Source organism: Callionymus lyra, chromosome 2, assembly GCF_982586985.1.
Source record: "Callionymus lyra chromosome 2, fCalLyr1.hap1.1, whole genome shotgun sequence".
NCBI classification, from domain to species: Eukaryota; Metazoa; Chordata; class Actinopteri; order Syngnathiformes; family Callionymidae; genus Callionymus; species Callionymus lyra.
Genome location: NC_141819.1, coordinates 16,239,713 through 16,264,043, shown reverse-complemented (window position 1 = coordinate 16,264,043; position 24,331 = coordinate 16,239,713). Strand labels below are relative to the sequence as shown.

General features: G+C 39.8%; 1 protein-coding gene across 1 annotated transcript; it reads right to left on the bottom strand.

Moving 5' to 3' along the window:
* Positions 1 to 18,885: 18,885 nt before the first annotated feature.
* Positions 18,886 to 23,246, bottom strand: dmrta2 (DMRT-like family A2). Its single transcript, XM_087782653.1, has 2 exons — positions 22,650 to 23,246; positions 18,886 to 20,835 (listed from the first exon to the last, which is right to left on the bottom strand). The coding sequence occupies exons 1-2, from the start codon at positions 23,095 to 23,097 to the stop codon at positions 19,952 to 19,954; spliced, it is 1,332 nt and encodes a 443-aa protein (XP_087638779.1). The 5' UTR covers positions 23,098 to 23,246; the 3' UTR covers positions 18,886 to 19,951.
* Between the last annotated feature and the right edge of the window lie 1,085 nt (positions 23,247 to 24,331).

The following is a 24,331-nucleotide window of genomic DNA, read 5'->3' as shown; positions in this document are numbered from 1 at the left end:
AAATTCTACAACTAAAAAACCCCCAAACCTTCTTATATCAAAATGAGGACCTAATAGTGTGTGTTTATGCATTATGTCTCAGATTTGTTGTCTATTACTGGGTTTAAAGTAAAATCCACTGCTCAATGAAAAATGACACCTGGGTCCAACAATAAATAATACATTTTAAAGTGATATTGTGAGGTTAAAGTGAGGTTGTTCTGGTCATATGTTTGTATATTTTCCTAAATAAAAATACATTGAATTTAATGTGGGGACGGCAGCAGTTTGTTAGAATATCAGCGACTTGTCTCCAACTTCCACTGATGAACACCTGCAGCTCAAAGAGAGTTAGCAGGTCTCAACTGGACTAATATATCCATCCATCTATCTAATAGCAAAACAAAAGCTTCAACAGTTTCCACAGACCGAGGCGTTTATATCTGGACGATAATGCTCGATGTTCCAGCTGTCATTTTCCTTTTCAAATAAATGCTCCAATTTCTGCTACATTGGCTACAGCAAGAATCTGGACGTCACTATTTGTATTCCCGGCTGTGCCCGTGTTGTTGTTGTTGGTGTTTTTTACCAGTTTTCTTGAAAAGTGCTTCGCATTTATCTTTTTTTCAGAGTGGCCATTACAACAGCAAGTCATTTATAACGCATCACACCACAACACACATCAGACATGAGTGAAAAATGTCCTTCCTCTCCGCCTGCTGACACACACACACACACACACACACACACACACACAGCCCTACAGCCTAGACGTTGCACACTCCTGGCACTTAATGCGATGTGTCACTTGAGATCCACAGGAACACGAACACACATCTCGACTCTCACAAACCAACACCCACAGTTCCTCCATGTCATTATGTACTTTACTTCAAAAGTCTGCATCGCCGCATGTTCCCCCCCTGCACCCCCTCGGCTCGTCTCACTCAGGTCAGACTACAAAACACATCTCTCAACAAAATATATTAATAAGATGCAAATACATACTCAAAAATACATGCACACACGCGCACACAAACAGCTCTGGAGGAGCATCCCCTCCTGCGTTTTCCCCGTGAATATCATTTGTGTCTGAAGGGTTTGGAATTCTCTTCAAGTTTTATTCCATCAAAATGTTATTCACAAAATGTTGTTTTCTGTCTATTGTTTTGTGAATTTAATCAAATTGGTTGGGAAACAATGGAAAGAAAAACATTAACCTAATTAGTCATTTTTCTTTTGTGTGTGTTTTCGTGAGCGGAAACAAGCTTTTGTTTATCTTTTTTTTTCTGGAGTTCCAAACATGGGGATCTATTGGTGAATCTAAAAAATGTTTTTTTTTTCTCAAATATAATCACATCTTTTGTGTGAGTTTCTGGTGTTTGTGCTAATGCATTTAAACACACTGCTCTTTGATTCTCAAGCCAGCCTTGAGGATATTTCTCGCTCCCTAATGCATGTTTTTTTTGCAAGGCTCTCTCTCTCTCCGACTAATTTGCACAATTTCACTCCATCCATCTCCAGCTGCCGTAACTCTTGGGGAATCTACACAACCCCCTGCTGCGATCAGACAGACGGAGAACTTTTTATAAGTCAACAGGCCAAGTTATTTGTCTGCATACTGAGAGTTATTGTGGGGCTGAGACTCCTCCACGAGTGTCTCATCTACATCCATATTTAACTTTCTGTGGAGATTGATTACATTCAACCCAAAAATTTCGGGGGTAAAACGGCAGCGTAATTTCGTCACGTATCCTTTCACTTGCCCACCCGCAACCCCCGCCTGGTTGTTGACACTCCAAAAGAGAAGCAGCCATCTCGTGCTTCACTAGCTAATTCTCCTCTGTAGTGCAGTGGAGAGAAACTTCATTAACCCCGCTGCCACGCAGCCAATCCTGGAGATGTGCATGTGTAATGTGGCTGAAAGCCGCCTTTTAACGCTGTAAACACTAAACTTGCTCGACGTCAAGATGTATTACACACTACAGCTAAATCGCGGAGAGCCAGTCGACCGTCGTGTATTTCATGAGCTGTGGATAAGTACAAAGATTATGTCATAAATATTGGATCAGTACAGTTGTGCAGTTATAACCGCGAGGCTCATCACACGTGAAACGTTGAATGTACAATGATCTCCATCGGCGCTGGAGGATGATCTCATCGCTGTGGCAAAAAGGAGGAAAATCATCGTTGATTATGAGATGAAGAGTCCTTGAAAATCTTTCTTGAGTACAGAAGAAATGATCCTAAAGCACACACACAGGAAAGTATCTAGATCTGCAGGTGTTTTCGCACCTCAATAGTGCAACCTTCCCACAACGTTCTCACCTGGAATAAGTCCGTTCTTCACGATTCTTTTAATTCAACAATGATCGTTTAGATTGAAGCTGCAAATGCTGATGTTTTACCGCTTAAAACATTCACTTAATATCATTCAGACAGTCTGTTTAAGATGATGGGATGTTGAGAAATACTCTGTTCAAGGGGTCCTGTGTTGCAAACTTCAACAATACGTAACATTTTGACATCATTATTTTCACAACCTTCGATGACGCAGCTGTGATCGACGTCAAAAGAGATTAACAAAGAGACCCAGGCGTAAAAGACAACGTACGAGGCAAATTGTAAGATCAAATATAAAGTTATTTACAAAACACACACAAGATTTTAAATCGCTGACTTAAAAAAGAAATTAAATAAAAGTCATCGCAAGTCAAGAGAATCAACAGACGAACGACAGAGCGAGGGAGAGTCGAATTCATACCAGGCAGAACTGCGAACGAGCTGACGACAGCCTATGGTAATCCAGCGTACATAAAAGGGATGAAGATTGACAGATCGCTGGCAGCCGTGGGTTATTAGGAGGTCACGCCACAACCGCCCCGTCAACCGCCGACAGAGGAGGGGAAACAAGCAAGAAAACATGGAGAGTCCTGGAAAAATAAGATATACAGATATAGGGAAATGTTTTCAGCGCATGCATACCGAAAAATATGTTGGTTTTTTTCAGGAAATGTGACAATGTAAAATAATTTTAAGATTAATATGTTGTTGGGAAACATCACGTTGTGCAAGAAGGTGCCGTAGAGATGCTGCCCATGTCTCAAGGAGCTCATCTGTACCGACAGTATTGCTAAAGGAGAAGGTCAGAGGGATCTTACTAGACGAGACCGCTCACACACATCCATTAAAAACTGTGCTGCAGAAGGACTAGTATCCATGGCCACGTTCCTTCAGGCTGCAAGTGGCCAATTACAGCCTCAGTGGGATAGTGGAAGGCGCAGAACCCTCGTCCCGCGTGTTTTGACAACACCCACTCGCTGCCAACCGAGGCGGCCTCCTCCAGGGACGGAGCGTCCACCCCGCCTGCAGGCCTCCAGTACATATGGAGGACGCTTCGGCTCACAGGCGGCGAAGAATCGAATCCGGTCGCAGCTTGTTTTTGGATAATTAATGAGATTATTGTTGTGGTGAACCAATGACTTTGGTGGAACATTCTGATTTTTTTGCCTTCAGTGATGGCACCTGGTGTGAACGCCGGGCTGGGGAGCTGCTGGCATGTCATTTATTTCCTGCAGTATCTGCTTCCAGCACACTCACGCACACCAGCCAACCGGCTCCTTCTGCTCCTTTATCATGAACACCAACATTCACACACAGGCCTGCAACAGGGAGTAAATATGCACACACACACACACACAAATACAAACAGAGAGGATGAAAGTAACCGAGTCTGAGAGCAGGAAGAAGAGAAAAAAAAAGAAAAATAGAGCGAGACATCGGCGATTGCAGCTTCACCTCCACAGTGAAGCAGCACTTGCTCTCTTGAGTCTCGCTGATTGCCATCTGTCTGGCGAGGAGACACAGATTCACCTTCCCAGCACATCAGCCACACTCGCTTCCCACACACACACCCACACCACACTCTGTGTGTCTTTGATTAAGAAACTTTGGTTTTCTTCATGCAACATGTGTCACGGGTCGTTCTTTTTGTCATTATAGTAAAGTTAATGCAAGAATGTTGAGGGTTACGTTGCATCACTTTTGTGTGAAAGGACTGACAAGTAGTTTGGTACTTAAGAAAACTCCCCCTGAGGACCTCCATCTACTTCAGACACTTTCTACTAAATAAAAGCATCATTTCTTAAAAGCTTCTATCCATCTATTCTTGGAAAAAAAGTCACTCCAGTGCGGTTTTTCTTTATTTAAACGGAAAATTGTTCATCTTTTCATTCATTTATCATTTTTTTTCTGCTGCTTATTTCTCTAAAGGAGGTTTAATCAGACCTTTTAGTGGGGGCGAGAGATGGGGGACACCCTGGACAGGTAGGCTAGGTCTTCCATAACTTTCTTTTTACTGTATGTTAGCAAAACAAGTCGACAACATGAACTAGTTTATTTTAAATTAAACAATTCAATTTACCAGGGAAATGGGCAAGAAAAAACTATTACGTATTGGCGGATTTTTCATTATCTATGACGGAGAGAACTTTTCATCAATTATTTTATATTTATATTATTATAAATACAGAAAATTAAAGGTAGTTTGTAGAGGCTGTGTGGAGGTCTGCATCCAGTTGAATAGGACTTGTTCCAACTTATCGTAGGTCGGTGGAAAAACTCTTTGAATTGGGTCCATTTATCAGAATCGCAGTCGACGGCTCCCCCTCTTGGTGATCAGTGAACCAAAGCAAATGTTTTCGCCTCACTCCTCCATCCACCTCCGCTCCTCTCCTGCTATCATTTAGCCTAAAACATAAACAAAAGATCCTTGAAATCCTCCCACGGCCCACTTCAGCACTCTATCCATCTATGTCCACCTGATCAATAATCAATCTGCAGGGGCCGAGGCCGAGGGGCCCCGAGCCATCTGTCTCCATCGGCGAACATGAGCGAGGGAGCGCCGCCGAGACACAGCCAGACGTGGAGTTCAATCTATCTCCATCCGCGGCCGACTCTTCTTTACTGGTATAGATCATAATTTGGAGACTTGTAATTGCTGGTCAAAGGGTGGAGGTGGACGTCGGTTCGGGGGGGGAGGGACGGGGCGTCAATAATGTTTCAACAGACCAGTCATCCCCTCTGCTCCACCTTTCTGCACCTCTGACCCACTTTCACTCTTTATCTCTCCATCTTCTTCCGTCTGTTAGAACTTCTGTAAACAGTTTGTATCGGTGCCTCCGTCGTGAGGGGAAGTATCCTGGACCGGATGCTCGACCTGGTCCAGGTCTTCTTGTCTTCTGATGCTTGAGTTGTTGGTGCGATATGATGGTCAGTCGGAAGTGGACGTTGATTGGTCAAATTAATCTTTTAATGATATTTGTTTTTGTCATTTTAATAGGCCTGTGTCTGATTGTTTTCTAATGATTTGGACAAAAGATCACAGCAATATTCAGACCAGCTGGTGGTCGCAGCAACACTTTGAACTGAAACGAAGCAGAAAGTCAACGACTAGAACCGCATCTGTTCAACTAAATAACAATAAATCATTTCACAAAGCTCATTTTTCTTATATATAAATATTTTCACCTGCCACAATATTAAATTCAAATTAAATAATACAGCTTATATCTGCACATCTGCACACTTGAGGTGAGATTAAAAAAAGAGATTAATTGAATCAATAATTGAATCAATTAATTAAAGATCGTAATCTATGCCTCATTATTTTTTTTATCTCTTGACAGCACTATTTTATAACATGTCAGATAAATTAATTTATTACCAAACTCTTCACGGGGCAGCAGGTAAAAATGTGTTACTCAGCGACTGAAATATCTCCAAAAATGGTTTGTTATGTCGTTCTAGTACAGCTCTAAACTAGTTTATTGGAAATAAGTATTTGTATAAATGTGGGAATTTTATTTAAATATTTCATAGCATTTTTCCAATAATGCTTGAAAAAAGAGCAGACCTTTCCTTCACTTTACCGGTTTATTTAATCAAAACTCTTAGTGCAAGACGTAACTTTGCTGATATAAGAACAACATCAGTGCTTCATAACTCTGACTCCTCACTCCCCCCTCCCTCACCTGTCTCACTCTTATCAAATCATTTCGTCTTCAATGTCCTTTTCTTTTTTATTCTGCATGGTTGAAATGATGGTAATAATGATAATAATATAATAATGATGATTATGATGACACAATTATGATGTATATATTAATAACCTTCAGAGTCACATAAGAAAAGGAAAAACAACCATGAGTTAAACAACTGCAGTAAATATACAAAACATTGTTATGATAATGATCAATGCTTAAAGTGATAGTTCGCCCAATATTCAAATTTCACATATTTTCTTCTCACCCTCATGCCGACTAAGGGTTGGGATTATTTTCAGAGTAATCGGTTCTTTTTTGAGTTTATAGACAAAAATGTTTGTTCATTTTACTGTAGCAACTGGAGCTCAGTTTTTTTTATTTTCATCTTCGTCCGAAAAGACACTTGCTTCCATACTGTACTTCTGTAACATCCATCTTGTATTGAAGTGTGGATCGATGGACACTTTCCACACTTAACGGCCGCCATCTTAGTGATGTAGATGACGCTAAACGGAAGCTATGTCACTGACAACGCTTCTTCAAGCAGATACCAACGTAAATGTCTTGAGAAAACTCTAATTTTACAACAAAACAACACCAGTAATGAAATACAACTTAATAACTTGTTTCAATTGGCGAAAAGCGCCTGTTAAGTGTCGGTGATAGTTGGATAGTGTTCCAACGGCTGTAGTAGAAGAAGAAGCTGTCGAGTCATTTCCTTTTGTCCAATTTGAGACGCAGCATATTTCTAAATAATTAAAGTGGAAACATTGTTGCAAATCCGTAAAACTATTCAACAAACCCTAAAGGATGTGGACGAACTATCCCTTTAAGAAGTCATCGAAGGTACTGCAGTAAATCGGCTTCATGTCAGTAGTTTGGCTTCCTGTTGTTTCCAAGCACAGAACAAAACGGTTTGTAAATACTGTATGAGTTTGTTTACACAGCGAGCACAGAATGAAAAAGATCAAAAGAGCAGCCAAAAAACAATTGGCTATTTCAATTTTAAAAAAAAGAAGAAGATTTTCTGATGTTTAACATTGTAATGTTGGAAATTAATTAATTAATTAATTTTCCACTATAAATTAGCATTTAGCATTAGCAATCGCACCCCTGTGTCTCATGCAGGCGTCAAAAAAGACTTGAAGAGGCAGGATTTGGCCCTTAGTGGAACCTAGATCTCTGCCTATAACTACAAATAAGTAAGCAAGTAATATTTGTAAAGCACCTTTCTAGACCGGGGTCACAAAGCGCTTAAACAATCAAAACAATACCCAATAAAATATATACTTAAAAGGTAAAGATAACACCGAGACAAACACAGGAGTCTCAAAGAATCAAGGAAAAGCCTGTACAAATAAAAGTGTCTTTAGATGTTTCTTGAAGGAGTCAGTAGACTATTCAATAATAAGAAGTGACATTTTATTAAGGTCCTCTCTACATATTGTGAGTCTTGTGAGGGGCTTTAAAACCAAAAAATTGAAAGAGGAACAAGATTGACACATAATGTAAGTGTAAACAAACAAGTTAACATGTTAACGTTCTGAATAGAAGAACTTTTGAAGATAGATTAGGAAGGAGAATGAAACGAGAAGACAATGCACAAACCCCTGTTAATGATACCAAAATACAATTTGATAAACAAAATCAGTCCAAATATATACAACCACCACTTTGAAAAATGTCTATTGAAATGTAAGAGTCCATTATAGAATCTTCTATATAATTAAACAGACAAAGGGGTCGAAACAATGTGGCAGCAAGACTCACAATGCACTCAAATAAAATTCAAGGTACAAAAACATAATCATAATCAAATAACCAAAAGCGAAGCAAAAACGTTTCAGGGGAAATCAAAGTAAACAGAAAAACCCAAAGTCAAAATATCCAAAAGGCGAAAGAGTAACAAGGAAATGTCATAGTTTACCAGGCAGAACTGTGAGACAAGCTGACGCCGGTCTCTAGAAAGTCTAGGGTACAGTATATGTTGTATATGAAGTGTTGGATGATTGGAGATTGGAAGGAGACAAGGTGAAATTAGGACAGAAGCAGGAAAAGTCTATCCATTATAAGATGCAACAGGCAGGGATCGTAACATAAACAAGCAAGAATTGAGATAGTATTGAATAAAGAAAATGTTAAATGAAACGCATTTACTATTTCTATGATGACTTCACCAGTTTTACTCTGACAGCATGAGGGCCACATTTTACCCAGGCCTGACTCCAGTTTAGCCAATCTTTGCTCAATAAACGTTAGAGGAATAAATAATCAAGTTATGGCAGTTTTTTGCCAACAAATAAATCAACAAACTTTTTCAGATTCAGAATATATAAGTGTGACTGCCAACCTGTGCTGGTCCATTTCCTGTCATATCCTCCGTCAGCTGGTATCATCTGTAGCTCCCGGAGCCCTGCGGGTCAGAAAGGAACAGCAGAGAGTGAATGCTTGAATGGATTTCAATGCTACAATGAGCATGGATGACGTTTGCGAGTGTTGCGACTCTGCATTTGACACCTTATCTGGTCTGCCACCGGGGCTTTAAGAAGTGGCCATTCATCTGCAAATATTAAACATTTGGGTCTTAAAAGTGTGGACGGCGAGAGTTTCTTATGCCTTCTTAACGCGCTGTCGGTATGAGGTGAATATCCAGGACATTATTTGGCGAGCGCTAATGCTGCCCGGCACACATTACAGCGATACGGTCGACGCAGAAGCCTCTCGTTCTTAGTGTTCCTCATCAATGCTTTCTGCTGAAACATACAATTTGCAATACAAAGTTAATGAGTTGTTGAAGGCTGAGAATGAATCCCATTCTGGATGTAATTGTGTGAGGTTTCCTGAGGGGGCAAGTGTGTGTGTGAGTGTGTATGCATGTGTGTGTGTCGGTGAAGGCTCTTTAATCTTCATTTGATGACTGCGGCTCCGTGCAGAGCGGCTGAAGGAAGTGTTGGAAAGACAAAGGAGGACGTGAGAGTGAAGGAGATGGAGTAATGAAGGATGAGTGGGAATGTGTAAAAAACATATAGAAGAAGAAGGAGTCGGCACGAGACGGACGGATGAAGAGTGGTTTCTCTCGGCGCGGGGAGACAGTTGAGGAGGAGGTCTTCACGGTCTCTCTCTCACACAGACCCACTTCTGTCAGTCAGCTGGATGTCACGGGAAGTTTAGCCGAGTTTATCCACTTGGAAAAGGAACATCAGGCATGAAAAAAGGGAAGAAAAGAAGCTAAATGTTGCACTTGTGTGTAGGAGTTTGGATCAACGACTCTAAATATAGAAGTGGGAGCTTCGGTGGTGTTTTTTAGGTTTGTGCGGCACGCACGGATGATTGACAAACAGAAATGCATCTCCTGCAGGATTTGCATTCGAGCGCCCGTACTGTACTTTTAAGTGGCGGCGCTGAACCACAGACACACAAATCCATTCTTGCACACCTTATCTGGCCCAGCAGTGTTGACTGACACTCTCCACTTGAGCAGATTAAGTGTGTTCATGCTGTGTCGGCACAGTCTGACGTCCATTTATCCTTAAAGCTCATATGAAGCGTCACCATGAGCTTTATGCCTATCACGTGCACACACCAGCGAGGCCGTGCACGCGCTCCAAAATTTCACTCAAGCACTTTTCAAATTCATTAATTCCGCTGTAACTGAGAAAATATAGCTTTTAAAGCAGCGACTGGATCCTCAGTTGAAGTAAGTGTCACTAGAATATCACTTACTGAAACCTGACCTTCATGTTCGTACACAACTGTTAGAAAGTGTTTATAGATTTAATATTTCCACATAAACAAATCTTCTTGTTCCATCTACATTTGTATTTTATCCATTATTGACCTACATTTTAATTCATCTACTTCATGGGTCCCTAACTTGCAGCAAGGGGCTCTATTTTTGTTCAATGTCAGATGGTGAAGAAACAAAGATCATCATGTCAAATGATGTCATTCATATAGCTGTGATTATATAGTTAAGTCAAATATGTCCCTAATCCACAGTGAGACCACAAAACATTTAAAAAAAAACTATATGAATCTAATTTGTCTGGGGCCTAGTCTCCACTAGAATTTAACTCTGGCTGGCTAGTCTCAAGTTTGAGACCCCTGATCTTTATAGTCATCGCACCAGGTGGAACTGTAAGACAAACTGACGCCGGTCTATAGAAAGTCTGGGGCTATATGAAGTGTATTAGCACAATAGACTAAAACCAATTCATTCATTCATTCATTTTCTGTGCTGCTTATTGCCTTAAGGGGGTGACAGGGAGCTGGAGACTACCCCAGTTTTTTTGGGCATGAGGCGAGGGATACCCTGGACAGGACGCCCGTCTGTCCCAGGACACACAAAGACAGACAACCATTCAGACACACTCATACCTACGAACAATTATCCCATGTTCCCAATCAACCTCTGTATGATTTTGGACTGTGGGAGGAAACAGGAGTGCCCGGAGTAAACCCACACAACACTGGGAGAACATACAAACTCCACACAGGAAGGTCATGAGTTGGCTCCCTCATGACCTGGAAGCGAACCGGCAACTTAATTGCTTTGAGGCGATCGCACTATGAGATAAATTGAACAGCAGGTGGCAGTAGTGTACCAGAACTGACTTGCACCATTTCGATCTTCCTTCAAAAGATTTGTGGATCCAGATGGTAATCAGGAGAAGCATCAAAATGTCTTGTGGTCGTCTGTATTGCCTGATTAGCAAGAGGGGGCGCCCTCAACTAAATGTTCGTTAAGCGATACAATCCAGGTAAAGAACAATTTTTGACCTAATCTTAGTTGAAACAATAACCAGAAAGACACTCAGAGAGTGTATACATCCCCTAAACTGGTCTCCTACATCCATAATGTGAATCTGAACTTAATCAACACACGTGTTAGTTAAAGCAAAGGAGGTAAATTCACAGAGAATGAAGAATCCTGCAAAGTTGCATCACCAGAATGTTCCTTATGGACATGATCTGTTCTTGAGTTACTTTGTAGAGAGACGGCTTCGCTGACGACTACTTAGTCAACAAATTCAAAAACGATTCCATATGCTGTGTTCTGTGAACACACCAAACGTTCCTGCTCCCCTGCAACATTTCTCTTCTCCCAACATCAGTTTGTTTAATTGCCACACAGAAGACGAAGAAGAAGCTCGTGGCATTTGTGGCGCCGACAAGAACAGATTTAACGGAGCGACTATAAATACACACGGGCCATCTGGGTATTTGTGGGCTTCTGATAACTGGCTGGCAACTGCTGCTGGTTCCCTCTTAGCATTAGTATTATATTAATTTGTTCTACTTTACAGTCTGCTGAACTAATGATGTGGCCGTGGTGAACTACGAGGAGAGCCCCTGTGAGAGAATACCACAGATTTGTTTAATTGCAGAATTAGCTTCGACTTGTTGTTGCTCTACCCCCGTTCGTTTTTCTTAATAGCTACATTTTATACTTGAATAAATAAAGCAGGTCCACACAAGTGAAGGGGACACCTCTGCCACCCGCCGGTGTTTTTTCTTGACATAATGCATTCGAACGCCACAGGACTCTAAACAACCTCAGGCTAGTCATGCTATGGTTCAACGCGTTCGTGGACCTGTTGCAGTCAGAATCTACAAGTATCCTCATCGAGAAAGACGTCATATACCGGTCGCAGGACTAGTTTTTTTTAATGTTACCCGACGTAACCACGGTTCTACGAATGCATGCAACGCCCTCCAGCCACGCCACCCAGTTGCCGAATTCTTGTAGAGGGATTCTTCATGGGAGTATACCTTCTAGAGATAATGGGAGCCTGCTACCTGCTAGGTGGCAAGTGCTTTGTTTTCTCAGTGGTGGAGCAGAGGATAAACCATTAGCAAAGCTCTGCTGGAGGGCGTAAGCATGCATGACATAGAATCCGTGAGTCTCTTAACCCATGTGTTATCTCAGGGTCGAGATGACATGATGACATGTTATGTTATCTTAGGGTCATTTTGACCCCAAGATTACACAAGGGTTAGGAGTCACTCATACTACTTTCTTGTAACAAACATTACATTAAATGCTATTATGACTTCACTTGCACTTTTCTGCTCATTCATCACTTCATTATCTCGCAAGATAAACTTTTATGTTTTCTAAAGATCAAGCTAATGAGGCTAAAGAACCATGAAGTGGTTATTCTTTGGTGGTCTGTGTTTGTTTTGATTTTAAGGCTGTAAAAACTGCAAAAAATGTGAGCACTTTCACCATTATTCCCAGAAAAAAAGTATTTTCACTACATGGCAGTTATTAGGTCACAATATAGACAAGTCCAAGCAATATCTCTAACTGTCCAAAAGTCTGAAAACCAAATCAGGAAACAAAAGGAAACAACAGCGAACTGGAAACCGAAAATTATAACAAGAATGTCAAAACTCACAAGTAAAGCACTCCAGCACAGGAGCAGAAAGGCAAACACGAGAAATCCAACAGGACTAAACCACAGAAGGGAAGAGAAACGACTACGAACCAGAGAGTGAAAAAACCTTTGCTCGGGATCACAGGTCTGGACTCGGGTGGTTGAAGTTGGAGTCTTGATCGCTGACGAGGTCCAGCCGTGAAGCCTGGGGAACTGGGAACGGGAGAACAGGAAGTGAGACGACAAAATAAAAGTGAAAACGTAACACATTACCGCGACTTTTCCATCGTGTAATAACAGTAAATGTGAAAAAGATTCAATTATCGTGCTCGTGTTTTTATCTTGACTATGACGATAATCCATCCGTTAGCTTCGCAACAGCGCAACGTGGACACTAACAAAAGAGACCTAAACCTTTCCACTCCAAACTTTGAAACAACACACCACCATCTTGATTATTGTGTTGAAATAAATCAGCTTGATGCACGAGCGCCGCGAGCAAAAACAAGTTTTCCTCCCGTAGTTGCTTTTCCGCGGAGAGATATGATAGAAGGAATGTTCGGAGGGGCGGCGGTGAAGGGCGCTCCTGGGGCAGGATGATGAAGGGACCCTTCCAAGGACAGATGGGAATGAGATTCCTGAATCAATACCATCCAAGGGTGTTTTGTCATTAACGCGCAGAGAGGGGAGTCTACATTGAACACTGCACATCTGACTGCCCACGCTACACACACACACACACACACACACTTTCATCAGCGACGATGACATTAAACCTCCATCATAACTACTTGTTATCCACCACTAACCTTCCTCTCACCGGATCCTCACCCTTTAATAACTTATTATGTTTCAAGGCGTGAATATCTCCAGGCGGCGTCGTGGTCCGAACATTTCAGTTGAAAACATTCCATTTTATTTGTTTACCAAGACAAGGGACGATGGAGGCACGAGGGTCTGGATCACGTTAGTAACGCTAGACCAGGTCTGGGTGAGGAGCGACTCTGGGGCAAGTGCTGTCTTTGCACTGTATTTATGTGGTTCTGGAGTTCAGTGAGGAAATACTGAACTGATGTGGAAATGTTTCTGACAGCTGATAATTTGAGTTTGTACTTTCTAGTTCAACTTTAAACACAGGAAGTAAAATGTATTAGTTTTAAGACAAAATAATAGTATAGTTCTCTTCAATTATATAAAGGATGTTAGAATGAAAATAACTGAAAGGTTAATATATTATGAGATTAAATATCAACTTCACCTTTGTTTTAAACCATTCCGGCTTAACAAACCGTACATCTTTGGGACCGTCTGGCTTCCTTGAACAGGAAATGAGAGACAGTGGTAAAGTTTTTTGTTTTTAAAGGCACCTGGTATCTCTTGATTATTTTAAATCTAGCTTGATGGTGAAGGTGAAACACTGTGATTATCATGGGCCACAATATTGACAAGTCAGTTTCATTTGAGCTGCTTCCAAGTGTGTCTAAACAAGAAGGATCTGTCTCGCCTGCAGTTAATACAAAACTCTGCAGCGAGAATTCTGACCCGCTCTAGTAGAAGAACTCACATTTCTCCGATCCTTAAAACTCTTCACTGGCTGCCAGTTTCTTTCAGGATCCATTTTAAAATTCTGGTTCTTACTTTCAGAACTATTCATGGTCAGACTCCTCCTTACATCAGTGATCTGATCCAGCCTTACACCCCAGCTCGGGCTCTGAGGTCTGTGGGTCAGAATCTACTGATGGTTCCTGAACACGCTTCTGGACCAGAGGAGAGAAATCCTTCCAGGCTGTTGCTCCTAAGCTTTGGAACGATCTTCCTCTCCCTCTGTGTTTGATGATCTACTGACTCCTTCAAGAAACATCTTAAGACATTCTTGGTTGTGCAGGTTTTTCCCTGATTTTCTGGGACTCCTGTCCTGGCCTTTAAAAGCATGTATGTTAACTGTGTATTGCTGTGTTGTTTAAGGGCTTTGTGACCCTGGTCTGTGAAAGGCACTTTACAAATATAAATTATTTACCTACTCACTTGTGATCAAATGCTATAATTTAATATATAAACAAATTCAATTGTGGAAAGTTTTTCATAAAATGGTTGATTATATGGACAATAGTTAATATTATACACGTATACATTTTCTTTAAACATTCTCAGTTAAGGTAGGAATGAGGATTTCTACTGAAATATTGAAAATGATTACTGTTGAAACCTTTTGATATGAATAATTGGTAACATTTAATTAGAGGGACAACAAACAAATTTCAGTTGCTTAAAAAGGCATTTCCTATTTAAAGAATAACATTTTCATGAAGCACCAACTATCACTGAGCGACAGACGTTTTCAAGCTAGAATGTAAATGTTACTAAATAAAGAAGGCATCAAATAAGAGACATGATGAACATTTGTATCACTTCTATAGTTCCACTGAGGGTCCAGGGCTGGTGAAGAGCAGCTGGTAATCGTGGTGAATAATTAAAAACAAGGACGGCGATGAAACATCTTCCGCCGAGACGACAAACTTATAAACTCTTTTGCTGGATGGCCCGAGCAAACTTTCTTCATTTGTTTTATTTGTTTGCTTGTTTTGCCGGCGAGCTTACTGAGCTGGAAGAGTCTAAATTCAGCCCTGAATGTGCACAATTGTTTTCTCCTCACTGCTGTTTTGTTTCGCCGTTATCTATTTGTTATTCTGACAGTAAAGAAAACTGCGGCTGTGAAAGTGAAAATGGGTTTTATGTATGGAGTAATAACTTAAATGGATTTCTCTCTCACACACACACACACACACACACACACACACACACGGCTCTGGCAGCCGGTGGCTATTTATCTCCCTGTGTCTAATTATTCATCAGTGGACAAGGAGGAAGCCGCGTGGAAAACTTAGTTGTGTATTCGCCGTGGCAGACGCACATTTCTCCACAAACGGATGCCGCCGTCCTCTTTTGTTATTCCTCACAATCTGCATAGTCGTTTGCACGTTTGGCTTCTTACGAAAAAGGGAGCAGATGAAGTCCAAATTTATCACCGCAATACGAGATAGAGATTACAAAGAAATCACTCGTCGCCGCACACAGTCGTCCATTGAACGACATTAAAAAGGCCTGAAACAAAGTGCCTGATCCGTGTGTAACGTTGTGTTTCTCGCGGACGGATGATCATTCGGCTGATTCTACACCGTCGACACGACACTTACATGTGCACTTGTTGACCAGAGAAGGAAAAACTGAATCTCTGTCAATTCAGGAAACACACAAATGTCTTTTTGTCTTCGTCGATTCACATCCTATGTTCAAAGTGACTCAATCCAAGCCAGGTAACACACTGAGTAATAGTTCCATAAACAGCTACGTTTTGAGGTAACAAACGTGATAATGACTAATTATTTTTACCCAAATCTGCTGTGGTGTGTTTCCTGAAATAATTTAGATGTTAGATCAACTTTATCGATCCCTCTGGAGGCCTCTTTCTCAATTGTTGATGTTTAAGTAAATCAGTTGAGAATTAACAGAAGCATCAAGACCCCTCGGAGACACTTTTATGGAGAATATTTCCAAATGAAAGCTAGAAATGATGATAATCTTAAGAATCATGTTTCATCTTATCGGCTGTTCCAAATGTATCATTTATGTTTCATTGTCTGTCTTGATTCAAACGGATATAAAATGTATGGATTCTTTATTTAAAGTCTCTGGATACATATTGACTTGCAATGTCGACCGTTCACCGCCTGGGGGCGCGCAGCAGATCATGTGGTGTAAATACAGAAGAAGTAGTATTTGTCATTAACACCAAAAATACCCTTCAGTGGTCTCAGAGAAATGTGTTCTCAAGAGGGAAGAGGCTATAGTTGTCTCTTTGTAAGATACATTGAAGGATCATAAACTCATCTGTGAACTAGAAACCAGGTTTTGTTACAGGTGTCTTGGGTTACAGTGATATTTGTGAAGAAAGACTGCCATCTAGTGGTTGAAACTCTGCCACGCAGGAAATAAAAGGACTTAATTCACCTCACAGTGTCTTTATAATTAAGTAATATTTGTAGAGGGCTTTTCCAGACCAGGGTCACAAAGCGCTTGAACAATCAAAACAATACTCAATAAAATAGATGCTTAAAAGGTCAAGACACACACAACAAATAAGACAAACAAAGGAGAATCAAGGAAAAGCCTTTATTGAGACTTTCCTCTGCTATATTGATCACTCTGGACGTCTGTGTCACGTTGAGCTCATTGATCCAAGAGATATTTCAAATGCCAAAAAGGTTGTTTTTTTTAATAATGTAGTTAAATAGAGATATGGTGAAATCAGGATTCAAAATGAATTGTAATAAGGATATAAATGGAGGGCTCTTCACTCAGAGCGCAGCTCTACTTGTAGTTTTACTTTGTGATACTGCTAAAAAAACAACTTGTATTTCAGTGTGTACCTGTGCGTAGATAGACACAGAAATAGATAGTTAGATAGCATGGATTTGTATTGGCAAGATCTGGCATTACAGGGGAAACACTACAATATATAGTGATACTGTAGTAACAAGGATATATTTGTAGTATTGTCGAGTACTTGACTCTGCTGTTGCAGAATTTACAAACCACATGACTCTTGACGAAGTCGTAACTGCTTTTATTGGTTTTCTAACCAAAAAAAGATCAAACATAGTCTTGAAAAACTGGAGTAGGATGTATCCACCTGCCCTTGGTCATAGTAATGGCTGCTATCTAGTGGCCAGAGGTGTAATTGCAACTCAAAAAAAATAACAAACGCTTTGAACATTTGCTTGTTAAAAGAAATATTGACCATAAAATAATTGTTGTTAAAAAAATACGAAGAAAAAATGAACAAAACTATATAGAGTACTGTGACAAAGAAGTATTGCGATATATATTGAGGTATTAATATTTTCTATTAGTTAGTGTGGCTGCATTAAGATACGGAGGAAGAAATACCAACATCAATGACTATACATCAAGAGTTTGGGACCTGAATTAAATGTTTAGGAACCATAACAACAACTCAATACAACCACTGTAATGTAACTCATTAAAAAAATGTACATAAAATTGACATTAGAAGTTTACACACAGAGGAGGAGATAAGACTGGCTCAGTCTGTGCCTTCTTTTAATTCTCTTTTAAAAACGTACTTTTATATACTAGCTTTTGTGTGATGTCGCCTCTTAACCCTGAACCCTTGGGTTCATCAACGGGCTTTTACTCTCCTTTATTTTCCAGTGTTTTAACATTTTATTTAACAATATTTTCCTTGAATGGAACACGTGTTGTTTTTCCTTTTTTTTACTACGGTGCTGTTTTAATGGATTGTGTGATGTTTAACTGTTTTTGTTTGCTTTAATGGTAAGCAAGGTTTGAAAAGTGTTGTTTAAATAAAATGATTATTATATTATTATTTTAAAAAACAAGGATTGTTATATAAATATTATGAGAAATAAGAAATATATTTAAAACACAACTTGATTTAAGATTGATAACAAAGTAACCACAGACCTTCATTGTTTTTTTTGTTTTTTTTATATACTGGTTTAAGTTTGGGTCAAAACAACAAGGCGGGGTTCGAGTCACGTTGTTGTTAGATGTCAATTTAAGACAGAAATAAAAGACTATGTGCTACAAAACAAATAAAGCAGGAAGTTTGTGCTAAGATGCGATGACAATAGGTTGTCGATAGGTGGCGCCATTACTGCGCAAAACCGAGCACTGATCGACGAGAATGAATAAAAGTGTCGATATCTTCCATTAATCCAGAGAGTTTTCTTTTTTTATTCACATAACTTACCTTAAACATCAAATGTGTGGAGTTATACGTTTAATTGTTTCTTCTCTCGCATGAAAACAATGTTCTCGTTCATATTGATTTTTAGGGAATTGATTTATTTTTTCATATGGAGGCTTCAGACCCTCGAACACATCCAGTAATAAGCGGAAGAAAACGGACGGATGGATGTTAGCATTTTTTATTTTTATTTGTTTCAATACAAATATTGTTATTCTGTCCGTTTTTGACAGTATATAGTTCCTCTTGTAGTAAAATATCCACCTTGAAGATTATTACCTTAATTGATGTGTTAAATGGCGCAAGATTATTATAAATAAATATATATCAGTTTTACAATATGTTAAGATAATGGTCATGTTTATATATACATGTGTCAATAATTTAAGGTGGTCAAACAATATATAGGTTTGTTTTTTTATAAAATGTATATGACAGACTGTTAAAAACTTCTTACATTATAATACCAATCTATAAGAAATTATTCGTAACTATTTATCTAATACTGCATCTTATTTACAAAGTCTCATGCAGCAAAAGCAATACATGAATCAACACATAAAATACACGTGTATTTGATACTGATGATAAAGAAACATGTCGTTGTTTAAAATAATATTTATTTTCCAGCATATTCATACAATATGACAGCACAGCTCGTGACGTGTGTACAAGACAATGAGGGGTTTTTTCAGCACTTGGTCACAAAATAGACTACGATGATGAAATGAAGCGAAGCATCTTCTAAAGTCGCTCAAACAAGCTGGAACCAATACAAAATAATACAGTTCAGAATGGATACATTAACACGTCGTTTGTTAGAAATTCACAGCAAAGATTACACGGTCGGGGACTGATGGTGCGTTCACGTGTCGGCGATGCGCTCGAGTAAAATAGGGAAACTTTAAATATAATTAATGGGATAATTTGCTTTTAGTCGATTTGTGCGAGTTTAACACAATCGTGATTAAAAATGCGCTTTTTTTCTTTGTATATCTGTGAGAAGAAATAAGATTTGTTTTCATGTGCGCTGAAAAAATCAGAAGTTGGCTTTAAATTTAATGTATTGTGTGTAAAGTTTTTGCAAATAACTGTTTAAGGTCAGTTGAGTATACAACAATTAAATAAGAAATATACATTTTTTATTGTTTTACACTCAACTAACCTTGTAAAAAATATTTTATTAAAAAAAACTTTTTTCAGTGTGGGTGGAGATTTGCATTAATTTTATTTGAAGCAAGTAAAACATATTTATTGAACCAAAGATAAAAAAAATGTATCGTCAATGTTTTTCTAGGGTAAATATAAATTATAATTTATATCAAAAGTCTTAGAATAATGAAGAATAAAAGGTGAAAAAACGTTATTACGTTACAAATAAATAAATCTGTTGCGTTCACGTAAAAATTGATCTTATTTTCGTTTCTAATTAAACTTTCTTATTCAAAACTGGCTCAACAACGAATTAAAAATCATCGAGTTCAATTATATGAGAGAAAACGTTTTCCCAGGTGAGTCCGCCTGCACGTGAACGCACCACCACGCGCCTCTGATGAATGAAGAGATATTATTATTATTTTCTCTATTCAATAAATCTCGTTAAATCGGATTAAAGTGTATACAGGAGGCCCGATCAACTACAGTAAAGTGTGAAATGACACATTTTTCTGATTTATTGACAACAAGTGACACTAAAAACACTTCGTGGAATGCGTGTGCGTGTGCGCGGGTGTGTGTGTGTGTGTGTGTGTGTGTGTTCACTGCTTGTCCGGTGTGTTGTTGACCAGGGGCCCGTACAGGCCCCCGGTGTAGCCCTGCTCCTTGTGCAACATTGTCCGGTCTCGGATCAGGTCGCTGAAGGCGTAGTCCATCGGGGGTCTGAAGCCCAGGGTGGGCATGAGGCCGGTGGTGGAGTAGGGGGTCATGAAGGCCAGACCCCGGCTGTGCGCCGAGTACGCCAGACGCAGCGGGTTCAGGCCCAGGTGGGTCCCCAGGGAGTAGGTGCCGGGGTCGGTGCTGAAGTGCGGCGCGTTGGGCTGCAGGGGCGAGAAGGCGGACCGGTTGCTGAGAGTCATGGAGCCCGGGATCAGGGGCCTGGTGGTCGCGGCGGCGGCGGTGCTGGAGGGCGTGGACTGCGGGGTCTGCGTCAGCATCCTCTCCGCCGTCCACGTCTCGTCCCCGGCGGCCGCCTTGCTGGACGCGTGCGCGCCGCTGTTGTTGAGGATCTGCTCGATGGCCTGGACCACGTCCTTGCCGCAGCCCTGCAGGACCAGCTCCAGGACGCTGCGCTTGTGGCTCGGGAAGACCCGGGTCAGGATGTCGATGGCGTTCATGTTCCTGGAGGCCGCGGAGGACGGGGACGGCTCCGGGTCCTCCTTGTCGGTCTCGGAACCGGAGTCCGAGCCGAGCGAGCTGACGGACCCGGGGGTCTCCTCGCCGTCCTTCAGGGGCTTCGGAACCGGCGAGTGGATGAAAGACTCGCTGTCGCCGTTCTCAGAACCCGAGCCGCCGTGTCGGCCGTCTGGAGAGGAGAGGCCCGGGACCGAGTCCCCTTCGCTGGGGGCCGCTTTGGACTGATGGGGGCTCGGAGAAGTGGACAGCTGGGTCTTTGGGAACAATTCGTACTTCTGGAGACTCGAGTCTGGAAACAGAAGCACATTTCAATTAGATGAGTTTTTTATTTTACTCTTAGTTTGTTCAACAATAATAATACAGTAAAATATTAAATATCACATTTTATTATTAGTCCGTTTTAAAGCCAGACTTAAGTAGATGAAGGGATTAAAAATGGAAGTTAAGTAAAATAGATTAAGTAAAAATAAACTTAAAATAAGAAATTAATCTCTGCAGTAATAATTGTTTTTATTATTTTTGAGCTTTGGTGATGAAGAAACATGATCAGCGTTGAAAGGAATAAAAAATGTCACGCAAAAAGCGATTCGAAAATCGTAATTTATGAAAAAAAATGTTTTGTTTATTTATATTGATGCCATTTTTTTTAGAAGAATCAACGTGTTGTGTTTTAATCGAATTTAATTAACCTTTTACGACTTAATTGGCGAATTCACACTAAAGCAAAATTAGTAAATCAGTGAAATTGCAAGACAATAGAAAATATAGTTTAAAAATAATAATTTAAAGTAACGAACACACTATTAAAAAAAAAAATTAAATGGCAGAATATTGTACTTTTTTAAAGGACACGCATACATTTATATGTATATATAAAATAAACTTATTTCTAATAAAACTAATAATATTCTAAATCTATTTTAAACGTGGAGAATTTTTTTTTTTTTACCATTATCAGTGGTTTATCAGAGTGAAAATAATATTATAACAACTATTTATTTAATAAAGTCTGAAAATGTAAATTATATTTAAACTGTAACTAATTAATTTCTGGTTTGATTAAACAATTCAAGCAAAGATATTTGCTTAAGAACCTCTGATTGTGTCCATCTTTTTAATGTTACTGCACATTGTCCTTTTAAATACACTGAAACTGAAATGTAAAGAATGAAAAAAAATGTCGAAATAAAATGAGATAAAAAGTGAAAAAAATATAAATTCGGATTATTTTAGAATACTATTTTAACTCGTATAAGTGAAAGTATTTATCAGATATTTATGTAAGTAAGTAAGTAATATTTGTAGAGCGCTTTTTTAGACCAGTAATACAAGGTAAACAAGTCAAAATTATTAAGGGCCAACTATATAACAAGTATAAATATAAAACTATAATTTATAAAAAACAAGGGAACATTTTTTTTTACGAAAATACGAAACTAAAAATGACAACAAATACATTTGAATTTGTCCAACAGTGAAGAAGCTCCCATCGCCACATGTATCCACTAGGAAGCAACACTGCCCCCTTCAGGAGGGTAGAGAAAGTGAACGCGGCTCCAACTAAAATGAGTCTGAAAGTAACTTTTTTATTATATTTAATATTTTTAACTAGATTGGTTAATATTGTTGAGTTTGTGAGAGAATGACGACGAAAGCAGCACCGAGAGCTGCTAGTGACGGACTTGTAAATCAGTTTATCAACAACTTTAAAGTATATACTTTATTGAATATTGTTTTGATTGTTTAAGCGCTTTGTGACCCTGGTCTGGAAAAGAGCTATACAAATAAAAATGACTTACTTACTTACTTACATTTGACCATGTTTTTCCTGGTGATATATAATATTTAAAATGGCTTAAATTTAGTTAACATACTGTATATTTGTATTTCGAGGGGAAGCTTCTTCAGGCTATTATGAGATATAATAGAAGCAGGAGCTGACCTTTCAGGTATTTAAAAATCAATGATGTATTTTAATATGTACTATATTTATAGTGAGTTAGGTAGATTCCCTGGTCACTCACTAAGTGTTTATATTCAACAAGTCACTCGTTTAAATCCCTTTACGTCATAAAAACCAAACCCTTTTCTCCCTCCACTCACCCGAGTTGCTCTCGCCGTTGACGGACCCGAACACGTCGTAGTTGGGCCGCGGCGGGATGATGCCGTTGGCGGCCGCCAGGGCGAGCCCCTCGGCGGTGCCGTAGAGCAGCTGCAGCTCCCGGGCCTCGTTCTCCTCCTGCGCCTGCTGCCGCCGCAGCGCCACCTGCGCCGCCATGACGCGCTGGCGCTCGGCGATCAGCGTGCACTTGGCGCACATGCAGTCCTTCCAGCGGCAGTAGCGCTTGTGGCCCTTGAGCGCCGACACCACGCCGTGGTTCCGGCACCGCGCGCACTTGGGCGTGCGCGGGTACTTGTCCGCGGCGCGCAGGAGCAGCGGGGGGCCGCGCAGCATGGACACCGGGATGGAAGTCGCGGTGACGACCCCCGGGGGCCCGTGGTGCACCTGCGAGGCGGAGGAGACCGAGGGGAGCTCCGGTCTCAGATCCATGTGGATGGACGTCTCTGGGTTCTGGGTTCTGGTTAGAAGGACTTGGAGCTGGACCACATCCGCGAGCAGGCAGGTGAGTGAAAAAGTTCTGGAGGTTCTCAGTGACACTTAAAGTCCGGGGCGCGTCGGAGGGTCCAGGAGGAGACGGAGCCGCGGACACACTAACTTCCTGCAGACATGAGCAGTGGATACAGATCTGAGTGTCGCTCCTCCTAACTTTCCATTAGACAAATTCGACAACAATGTGGCGCCTGTCATTGGCCGGAGGAGGAGCAGAGATCTGATTGGCTTCTCGCTCCTTCTTCAACTGTGTCCACCTGAGTTTCCACTTTTCCAAATATCAAGTGTAAAGTATATGAAGGAAGTCCCAAGAAATATATCGATCGACGCTCGTCTGCTTTAAATCTTTTAGTGGTTTCAGTAAAACTTGTGACAAGAAGGATGATCCATATAGTCCTCAAACAATAGCTTCGTTCTTAATAAATCCATTATCTTCTGTCTGAGGTGAGTATTTATTTAACGCATTTATTATATATGTTGTGATTTTATTTAAACGTCGTTTCTTTTTCGATAGATTTCGAACCCGCTGTTTTAATTGATTTAAAAAAATAAATTAAAAAAATGATCGTTTCGTTCGACGTTCGTTTACAAATAGCAAATAAATATAAATAAAACAAATCAAATGTATTTTTGTGAGTTAAGTTAACCTGTAACTTTTGTATTTAACTGTCTGTCAGGAAAACGAATCGACCAAAGATTATTTTATTGAAAAATGTTAAAAAAAAAAAAAGAGAATAATTAAAATTTAAATATATATCGTTGGTTTTTTCACAAGAGTGAACAAGTCGTTTTTTATTTACCAGATAAGAAAGCAATGTATTATTGTTACTATTTAACTATAAAGGCGTCGCTGACATATTTTCGGGCATATTATTATTTTAAAATATTGATCAAAATAAATCTGTGGTCGATTCATTTTCCTAACATTAAATAAATGTGCTAAGATTAATTTAATGTTAGGAAAATTTAATTTAATTCGAACGCTTTGTAAAACAGGCAACATGATTTGATCATTTAATTATTTATTTGTAAATTTAATCACATTCTTTCTTAATGTATAGCAAAATATCAACAAGCAAATGTAACAAATAAACAATAAACAAATTAAACAATTAAATAATTTGTTTTATTTTTAACCTAAAAATGTCTATTTTCTGAGGGAAAGTGGCGTCAG